This window comes from Nannospalax galili, unplaced genomic scaffold, assembly GCF_000622305.1.
Source record: "Nannospalax galili isolate Female #2095 unplaced genomic scaffold, S.galili_v1.0 scaffold110, whole genome shotgun sequence".
NCBI lineage: Eukaryota > Metazoa > Chordata > Mammalia > Rodentia > Spalacidae > Nannospalax > Nannospalax galili.
The window spans coordinates 2,220,913-2,231,427 of NW_008328707.1; the positions used below are offsets into that span (position 1 = coordinate 2,220,913).

General features: G+C 40.0%; 1 protein-coding gene across 1 annotated transcript in view; it reads right to left on the minus strand.

Moving 5' to 3' along the window:
• Tmbim4 (transmembrane BAX inhibitor motif containing 4) overlaps positions 1–10,067 on the minus strand; it is a 28,465-nt gene extending 18,398 nt beyond the window's left edge. The window contains exon 1 of the mRNA XM_008829110.3: positions 9,864–10,067. Within this exon, the coding sequence (XP_008827332.1) occupies positions 9,864–9,960 (97 nt within the window). The 5' untranslated portion in view covers positions 9,961–10,067. The remainder of the gene's footprint in view (positions 1–9,863) is intronic.
• Positions 10,068–10,515: the final 448 nt, after the last annotated feature.

Here is a 10,515-nt window from a genome sequence, read left to right on the forward strand (position 1 = left end):
GTAGACTTAATCAGCACTATGAAAGTACTTAATGCAGATGCTATACTTGGAAATTGATTTTCACATAATTTTTATATTATAGCTCCAGGGTTTATTGTTTTCTACCAGCAAGTCTTGATGAAAGTATAATATTCCAAAGGGAACTTTCAGAAAATGCACACATTAAAATAGCTAATTTATTTATTTTTAAATGGAGCATTTTGTTTAACCTTTTAATTACTAAAGGATCAGAGACAGATGAGAACCATGTATTAAACACAGATATGGTCAGCTTAGTTACCAGCTCAGTTACCAGGACTCCCAAATAAAGATCCCTGCATATTTAACTCTTCATAGAAACAAAACTATACTTAGTACCCAGTATCACATCAGCACTATGAGAGTGAGGTAGATGACACAGAGGAGATCAAGTATAAACCTAGTTTTTAAAAACTATGGGGCACTCTGTAGACAGAGGTAAGCTGCTTCCAGGGACTGTGAGACCTAATTTTTAGTCCCATACCTAAATACCACAATTAGTGCTTTGAGCCAAGATTAGAGAAGTTTCATGTTCAAATAATTGTCTGACCTTTAAAACTGACTGTTATGTTGTAGCAAGCACGCCTACTTTAAAGATAAGGGATGTAGGGATCAAAAACGGCCAAGTGGTTCCACTCTACATCATTGTCAACCAGACTGTTTAATTTTCAGATCCTATATTCAGGATTCTTTCCACTACACTACACTATTCCCAACATCTCTTTAAACAGCTGCTTCTCCACTGTGACACATGGCATGTCATTCCTATAGTGCATCAAAATTTCCCTCTCTCCTCACAAATCATCTCATATAGCAAAACCTAGGCTTCCAGTGCAATCCCACTTCCTCTTGAAAATTTCCCAGGTTATATCAGTCCATACACTGTCAAGTCCCTCCTAAAAGTCCCTCCAGACTTGGCTTTTTATAACTTAATTAAGCTGCCACCCCAAGTTATTTCAGCTACAGGCCAATATAGTACCTTAAGAACTGCAATTGTGACTTCCAAAACCTTTATTGTACCATCTTTATATCCAGTACAAAGAGTTCCTGAAAAAAAAGTCAAACTTATTTATAAAACATGTATCAATGATTCAAATCGCCCCTTACTGCTGTCACCTTGGCTCATCAAGGCCTCTCTAACAACATCTTCTACTGACACTCAACAGCACCTCTAGAGGACCTCAGTTTCCTGTGGCGGCTATCATTTTCTATCCTTGTCTCCCCAAAGTGATCTGTGCTGTCTGCTCATCATGTCTGAGGCCAGCAAGAACCTTCTAAACCTCATCCACTCCTGGTAGCTTCTGTATCAGCTCTTTTTTTAAAAAAATATTTTATTTATTATTTGTATTTTATGTGTATGCTTGTATTGCCTGCATGTAGGAAGTGCACCTGTGTCGTGCAATACCCATGGAGGACAGAAGAGGCTGTCGAATCCCCTGGTACTGGAGACGGACAGCTGTTAGCTGCCATGTGGGTGCTAGGATTCAAACCCAGGTCTTCTGCAAGAACAGTCAGTATTTTTATCCACTGAGCCATCTCTCCAGCCCCCTGTATCAGCTCTTAATTACTTCAAACATTTCTGTAAAGTCAGCATTACCTCAACACCAAAATCAAAGGTACAAGAAAACATCAGGCCTGATGACTACTGATGCAAAATTCCTGAACAAAACACTAGCAAACAGGATTCAATGGCATATTAAATGGATTACACATGATGACTATGTGAGATTTACTCCTAAAATATAAGACTGTTCAATATGTGACCATCAATCAATGTTAAACTCCACATCTTCAGAATGATGGGAATGCCAAGAAACATGGTCATTTCAATTGATGCAGAAAAAGCATTTAACAAAACTTCTATAGTTATTTGTAATTTAAAAAATAAACAAGCTAGGAACCAAAAGAAATTAACTCACCATGATAAAGGGTCTGTATGAAAAGGCTACAGCTTACATCATGGTGAAAGAAGAAACAACTTCCTTTAAGATGGGAACAAGATTATAATACCACTTTGGCCAGATCTACTCATTGTAATACTAGAAGTTCTTGCCAGAGCACTTGAGCAAGGAAAAGAATTAAAAGACATTCAAATTGGAAAAAACAGATGTAATGTCTGTTTACATACAACATTAGACTTATACATATAAAACCCTAAACATTCTATAAACTGTTAGAACTAATAATGAATTTAGGAACATTTTAAGATACAAGAAAATTAACTCGTAAAAGCCAATTATGTTGGGCATGGTAGTGCAGGCCTGTAATTCATCAACACTCGAGGCAGAGGCAGGAGGACTACTTGGAGTTTAAGACTAGTTTAGGATATATAGCAAATTCCAGGCCAGCCAGGGCTACACAGCAAGACCTTATCTTAAAACAACAGCAATAACAACAAAAGAGCAGTTGAATATTTATCCTGTAACAATGAAGAATCTGAAAAGGTGGTCTACATAGTGAGTTCCAGGACAGCTGGGACTACAGGGAGACCCTGTCTCATAAAGACCAAAAAAAAAAAAAAAAAAAAAAAATTGCATTTATAACTGCATAAAAAAGTAAAATATTCAGGAACAAACTAATCAAGAAAGCAAACAAAAACTATAAAACACTGATGAAAGAAATTAAATAAGAACACAAATGAATGGGAAGACATTCCATGTTTACTGAAAACTTACAGTTCACTTTAAGTACAAATTAGTACTATAAATAAACACACTTATATTACAGCTTAAGTTATCTATAGATCTAATGCAATCCCTATTAAAAGCCCAATGGGGCAGGGCATGGCAGCACACGCCTTTAATCCCAGCACTTGGGTGGAGGCAGAGGCAGGTGGATCTCTGAGTTCGAGGCCAGCCTGGTCTCCATGGTGAATCCAGGACAGCTGGGGCTCCAGGGAGACCCTGTCTCAAAAAGACCAAAAAAAAAAAAAAAAGCCCAATGGGCATTAATTTTTTTTTTCAGAAATGGAAAATCCATCCTAAAATTCATAGGAATCACAAGATATTTCAAAATAACTACAAAAATATTCTTGATTTCAAAACTATAGTCATCAAAACAGTATGATTTTGGCATAAAGCACATTTAGAACAATGCGACAGAATAAATCCTTGTAGATAAATGTAAATAAAGTCAAATGATTTTGACAAGGGTGCTGATCATGCCATGTGAAAGGAATAGTCTCTTCAAACAGTGATGTTGAGAAAACTGGACCTCTTCATGCAGAAGAATAAACTCGAACCCTTACTTAATGCCATATATAAAAATTACCTCAAAAAATAATACAAAGGGGCTAGAGCGATAGCTCAGCAGTTCAGATCACCAGCTGCTTTTCCAGAGGACCCAGGTTCAATTTTCAGCACCCATAACCTTCCATAACTCCAGTTCCAGGGAATCCAATGCCCTCTTCTGATCTCTGAGGGCACTGCATGACAAAAGCGCACTTATATACATGCAGCAGTACACTCATACACATAAAATAAAAAATATAAATATTTTTTAAAAGATTGAAAATCCAGCTAGAGACTTAAAACTATAAAAGTCTTAGAAGAAAACACAGGGGAAATGTCATGACATTGGATTTGCCTGTGCATTTTTGGACTAATACAAAAATAATTCAGGTGACAAAATTAAAAATAGGTAAAGGGGACTAGATCAAAATAAAAAACTATTGATCATCAAAGGACACAATCAATAGCGTGAAAAGATATTTGGAAATCCTATTTAACAAGGGGTTAGTATCTAGAATCTATAAAGAGCAGAATTCTGGCATTACCATGTCAACACACACTTTCTAATTAGATTTGAAGTCTACGCCACAGAAGACAATTCATATCCAGTCCTGTAAACCTACTCAAAGTCCATAGTGGGGGTTGGAGAGATGACTCAGTGCTTAAAAGCACTGGCTGCTCTTCCAGAGGACCTGGGTTCAGTTCCCACCACCAATATGGTGGCTATTAAATGTATCTCTAGTTCTAGGGTATCCAAAGCCGCTTTCTGGCCTCTGCTGGTATTGTACACATAGGTGCACTTATATATATATATATGCAGGCAAAATACATAAAAATTTTTAATATTTCGTTATTTTCTATTTTTATATAAATGAGTATATTGTCTGCATGTATGTAAGTGCACCAATATTGTGCAATGCCCAAGGAGGTCAAAAGAGAGTGTTGAATTTCCCTAGAACTAGAGTTAAAGACAGATGTTAGCTGCCATGTGGGTGCTGGGAACTGAACCCAGGTCTTCTGCAAGAGCAGCCAGTACTCCTAATTGCTGAACCGTCTCCAGTCCAACATAAATTTTGTTTTTTAAAGTCCAGGCTGGAGAGATTATATGCTGTCGAGGCAAGCCTATTATCGTTTTGCTAAAAAGACATGCCGTCCACCTGCCTTTTGAATATTTATGTTTATACTCATAGATTAGTGCTGCTCTCAACCTTGGCCAGAGAAGCTTCTTTTCACAGTGAGCAGCAGTTAATGCACAGACTAGTAACTGGTCAAAGTGCTGAGAATACAAGCCTGTTGAGGGCTAGTGCTCAGACCTCAAAGGGACATCTGTACCAGCCCACCCACACATCCAACCCAAGGCTCAGAAACACCACAGAAGCAGCAGCAGAAAGAATGTAAGAGCTGGGAGGATATGGAAGAGGGCTGTTAAGCACTGTCTCCTAGCTGTTGCACTCATGAACTCACAGCAGCTGTTGTTACCTGCAAAAGATTAAGCCAACCAACATTCCAGCACAGTTGCAGGAGGGGCTCAATAGGTCCCACCCCTAACTAGGAAGTTATTGGCAGTTGATGGCTGCCAGGGAAAGGGGAGTCATTTTTCCTCAGGGTGTGGCTCCTGGTAGGTTGCCCATGCCCTGGCCCACTCCCATGCAAATATGGATAACGGTAATTGGACTTAGTGGGTTAAAATAAAAGACATGAAGGTGGGGGGGGGGAAGTATGGGTATGATTAAGATACACAGTGTGCATGTATGAAACTGTCAAAGAATAAATTTAAAATATTAGCTAAAAAAGAGATACAATTCAACAACAACAACAAAACCCCAATGATTTAAAGATGGACAACATCGGGGGCTGGAGAGATGGCTCAGCAGTTAAGAACACTGATTGTTCTTGCAGAACACCTGGGTTCGAATCCCAGCACCCACATGGCAGCTAACAACTGTCCATAACTCCAGTCCCAGGGGATCCGACAGCCTCTTCTGTCCTCCACAGGCATTGCACAACACGGGTGCACTTACCTACATGCAAGCAATACATGCATACACATAAAAATAATTTTAAAAAATGGACATCAAGAAAAAGAAAAGACAAGCTACAGGCTGGGGGAAAATATTTGCAAAAGATATATCCGATAAATGAAATAAGTAATGAAAACCTATTAGAATGGCCAAAATCCAAAACATTGTCAATACCAAATTCTGGTAAAGATGAGGAAGAATTCTAATTCATTGCTGATTGGAATACAGGGCCACAGTCTAGTGGTTTCTTACAAAACTGAACAGACTCTTACATATGACCCAGCAATCATGAACCTTGGTATTTGTCCAAATGAGTTGAAAATATGCCTAACAAAAACCTGCATGTGGGTGTTTACAAAACAGTTTTATCTATAATTGATTGCCAAGAAAAGGGGCAGCAGTCAAGATGTCCTTCATTGATAAAAGAATAAACTGTAGTACCTACAGAAAGTAGAATATTCTTAGCAGCAAGAGGAAGTTATCAAACCATCAAAAGAAAGGAGGAAATTTTAAATGCAAGATGCAGTATCAAGTGAACAGTGCAAACCTAAAAGAAAAAAAAAAACCCTACACCTTGTATGATTCCAATTATATGGCATTAAATGGAAAATGCAAAAAGTATGAAGACCAAAATACAAATAGTGGGCTATACCAATAACAAAAAATTGGAGAAAGAGTACATGGAAACCCTCCCATTCACAATAACCTCAATCAATCAATCAATAAAATATCCCAGAATAAACCTGACCAAAGACATCGAGATGGAAGCAACCTAAGTGCCCCTCAACTGACAAATGGATAACGAAACGTGGGGCATTTACGCAATGGAGTTCTACTCAGCACTAAAGAAAAATGAAATAATGAAATTTGTAGGTAAATGGATGGAACTAGAAACTGTTATACTAAGTGAAGTAACACAGACTCAGAAAAACAAACAACATATGTTCTCCCTCATTTGTGGATCCCAGCACAAAATCCTTATATGTGAGTATATATCCTGATGTAACTGCAGGAACCAGGAAAATGGAAAGTAACCAGGGAGGTAAAGGGAAAGAAGGAACTGGGGAGAGAACAGTAGAAGACAGGTGTTACTAATGGAGAAATGAGTAAAATGGGGGTAGTTAAATGGGAGGGGGAGAGGGAGGGCTATACAAAGAAATATGGGGATAAAAGGGAATTAGGAGCTCAAGAGAGGTGGGACCATAGCAGACAGGAATTATCAATGGAGAAATGGGGAAAATGGGAATACTTTAAATGGGGAGGGCATGGAGGGAAGTTTAGACGGGGAGAGAAGAAAGATAAATAATGCCTAGCTAGTATAAAAAAAAAGAGGGGAAAAAACCTACTGAAAATTACACATATAATATCTCTACATGAGTATAGCTGAAGACTACATAACAAGAAACAGGGCTAGACAGGAGAAACCTCCCTTTGAGTTGTTGGACACGGCAGTCCAAGAGACTCCCAAAATTACACTGGCTATTGCCACAGCCCTTGATTGCCTCCCAGAACAAGGTAAGGCCCTATTGCCAAAGACAAGATATACTTCAGACACAAGATTTAGAGCAATGGAGCTGGAACTGACCTGGAAACCACCTCCCCAGAAGGCTAGCTCTCATAGTTTTAGAGGACACTATGCAAGCTGCTAAGAGAGAACAGCAATCAAAGGTCCAACCCCAGCTTCAAGACCTAAAAATCACATCAATGATTGGCACAACAAAGGACGCTGGTATAGTAGTGGCACTTTTATCCTGGGGTTAATCAGCAGTTACCTAATCAGCCTTAAAGGCCATTCAATGGGCAGAAATTTCACCTGTGGTACTGTAAACATAGGCAAATACACATGACTGGAGAGGTCTTAGATCTTAAGGGAAAACCCCAAGGCTGCCCCATCCCTAGACAAATGTAATTTCTTACTATGTGCAAAATATGGATCCTTAAATTTACAGACAAGTATCCCAGTCACCTCCCATCAAAGAAGCTTATTACAGAGTTCCACAACTGGTCATACAGAGATTGTCTCTGAATTGCCCAAGCCTAAATGGCACATCTACAATGCAACCTCTACACCTAAGGCTCATGGAATATAGAACTAGGGATACAGAGATCACTAATGCATTTTTCAAACCTCCACAATAAAGCTCCCTCAGGCAACACAAAAAGTCACAAGTGGGCAAAATGTAGAGAATAAGATTCTACAGAGTGTGGGCCCTTGGACAAGACTCTTATATTAAAATCTACCCACCCAGGGCTCAGGAACCATTGAGGAAGAGGGGACAGAAGGATTGTAAGAGCCAGGGAGGAGGTGCAGAACCATATGGAAACAGAGTCTTACAGGCTCCTGGGACCTGCTCATAGGAACCTACAGCAATGGTGTCAGCATGCAGAAGACCCATGCAATCTCAAGCAGACAAAAACCCAGCACAGAACTGTGGAAAAGGACAGCAGACCCCAATCTGAGTCAAAGAATTATTGGCAGCTGATAACTGCTGGGTGAGAAAGAGCTGCTCTTAAAGGGAGGGACTCTAGAGAGGCTGACTACATCTCAGCAGATGAACTTGCACTGAGGGAAGTCTGGGGACACTCACCTGACATAATAGACCTTAACACAAATGACAGAATGTATGAATTTCAGTGGCGGGGGGTGTTGGGAGGGGGCCAATGAAGAAGAGGGTATAAGATGATTAAGATGTTCTGTATGAAATACATAAAAATTCAATAAAAAATTCAAAATTCAGAATTAGTGGTTTCCAGAGGTTAGCCAGGAGGATGGGATAAATAGAGGACCAAGGAGTCATGATACTCAATATGCAATACTGATGGACAGACATCGGCATCAGTTTGTCATAACTCATAAAATACACAACACCAAGGGTAAACTGTAATGTAAACTATGAACTTCAATCCTGATGCTGTGTCAGTCCAAGTTTACTGTTTATAATAATTACACCAATTTGACACAAGATGTTGCTAATACAAGAGGCTTTGTGGACAGCAAAAGATACATGCATGCAAGTCTGCTTTCTGTTCAGTTTTGCTATGGACCTAAAATGCTTTAAGAAAACAAATCCTATATTTTAAAAAAAATTAGGCAAAGAATTTAGATAGCATTTCTACAAAGAATATATATGAATGGCCCATAAGCATATTTTTAAAATGCTCAACATCACTAATCATTAGGACAAAGCAAAGCAAACCCAACATAAGGTATTACTTCACACTCATTTGGAGGACTGCTTTCATACACACACACACACACACACACACACACACACACACACACACCCAACAGAGAGAGAAAATGTATTGGGAAGGATGTAAAGGAATGTGAACCCATCCAAGTTGAGAAGTAGAATAGTATGAAGGTTAAGGAAAACCGTATGGCGATCCCTTAAAAGTTAAAATGGGAATTACCATACAAAAATCCAGCAATTCTAGTTCTGGGCATATGCACAAATGAATCAAAGCGGGGTTTTGAAGAGATGCGTGCACATCAACATTCATAACAGCACTATTCACACGTGGCCAGGGGCAGAAGTAACACAAGTGTCTACCAATGGATAAGCAAAATTTGCTTCACATACCTATGAGCAATACAGCAACATACAGCAAGAGCTTAGCCTTAAAAGAGAAGGAAATTCAGACATGAGCTACAATGCAGATGCAACCAAGAAGGTATCCTAATCAAACAAGTTAGCTACAAAAACTAAGTGTATGATTCCCCTTTGTGAGCTATTCACAGCAATCATTTTCTTAGAATCTGAAGGCAGAATGTGGTTGCCAAGGGCAGAGGTGGCTAGGCAGTGGGGTGGGGATTAATGGGTACAGAGTTTCACTTTTGCTTTGGAAGATGAGAAAGTTCTGGAGTACAGGAAGTACAACAATGCGAAAATACTTAACACAACTGAACTGTACACTCAAAAGTGGTTAGGATGGTCAATTTATGTTATGAGTACTTTGTCACAACATATTTTAAAGACTGAGCTCACTTGCCAAAATCAGTTCAAAATTCAGTTTCGGGAAAATCCTACTAGGTACACAACGAGATTCGTGATGCCTCTGACTTACTCTCAAAACTTTTTCTAGAACCAGTTCCAGCTGTCAGGCTGAAAATCTGGCGGCTTTAGTAACCAAACAATTGACCAGTGGTACACGATGACGTCTACTTCCCAAAATGACACTAAACATCTTCAACAAGAAATAATGTCTACTTATGGGCTACTGTTTAATAACTTTGTGTTCCCAGGACTGTTTTTTCATGGAGTTGGCAAGTTCCTATTTCCGGTAACTTTCTTGGTTATTACTGAACGTATGCTGAGTTCTGGGCCCTGCAGAGAGAAAGTACAGACCGAGATAGACAAGGTCTGTTACCACCGAGCTCTCAGCACAGGAGACTAAACACGTAAATTAGAATTTCACGCGTTTCCGCCCCTTAAGCCCACACACAGAGTAAGCGACCGGAGGTGTGCGTCACCGTGATCACTTCGTGAACCTACTGTCGTCGAAATGACAACTTCTCTCCTTCAGATCCGAGGCGGACCGGCGGCTCCACGTAGCCCGGGGGCGCCAGGCCCGGGGGACCTCCGACACCTACCCATTCGGATGTGCAAGCTGGCCGACGCCACGCAGCTGCCGTAGTTGAAGTCATCCTCAATGGAGGCGCGGGGATAGCGCGGATCCGCGGCGGCCATGGTGTCAGCAGAAGCCGCACCCGCCCGGGGAAGCAGCGAGACCTCCCCGACTACACCGACCGCAACCGCCTTCAGACCCGCTTCCGGGATGGGCCGCCAGACAGAACTAGCTGAACTGCCTGGCTGCTGCGAGCTCCGAACCAATCGATCACGTCCCGGGGAAAACTCCAGCTAGGCTTAAAAGGAGGTTGCCCTTTGCATTCCCCCGCGTCGTCTGAAGGGGAGCTTTTCTAGGATTTTCCTAAGCAGTCTTCCTAGAAAATTGCTAAGAGTGATAGACGGATTCACGTATTCAATCAACAAGTACTCCATCCAGATTCAGAATAAAATAGTCTACTCTGAAACTAAATCCTTAAAGTTAATATTTTCAGTAACTTTTGTCAAAAAAAGTTCCGCAAAAACAAGAAGGAAAAATACTTACCTTTAATTATTATTATTAATTTTAGAAGTAGTTACTCATTTCAATAAAACCCTTAATAGTATTTATCATAGAAGACAAACTGAAAGTGAACTAGGAACTCCACTTTGTACTGTCTAACAATATCATTAACAACA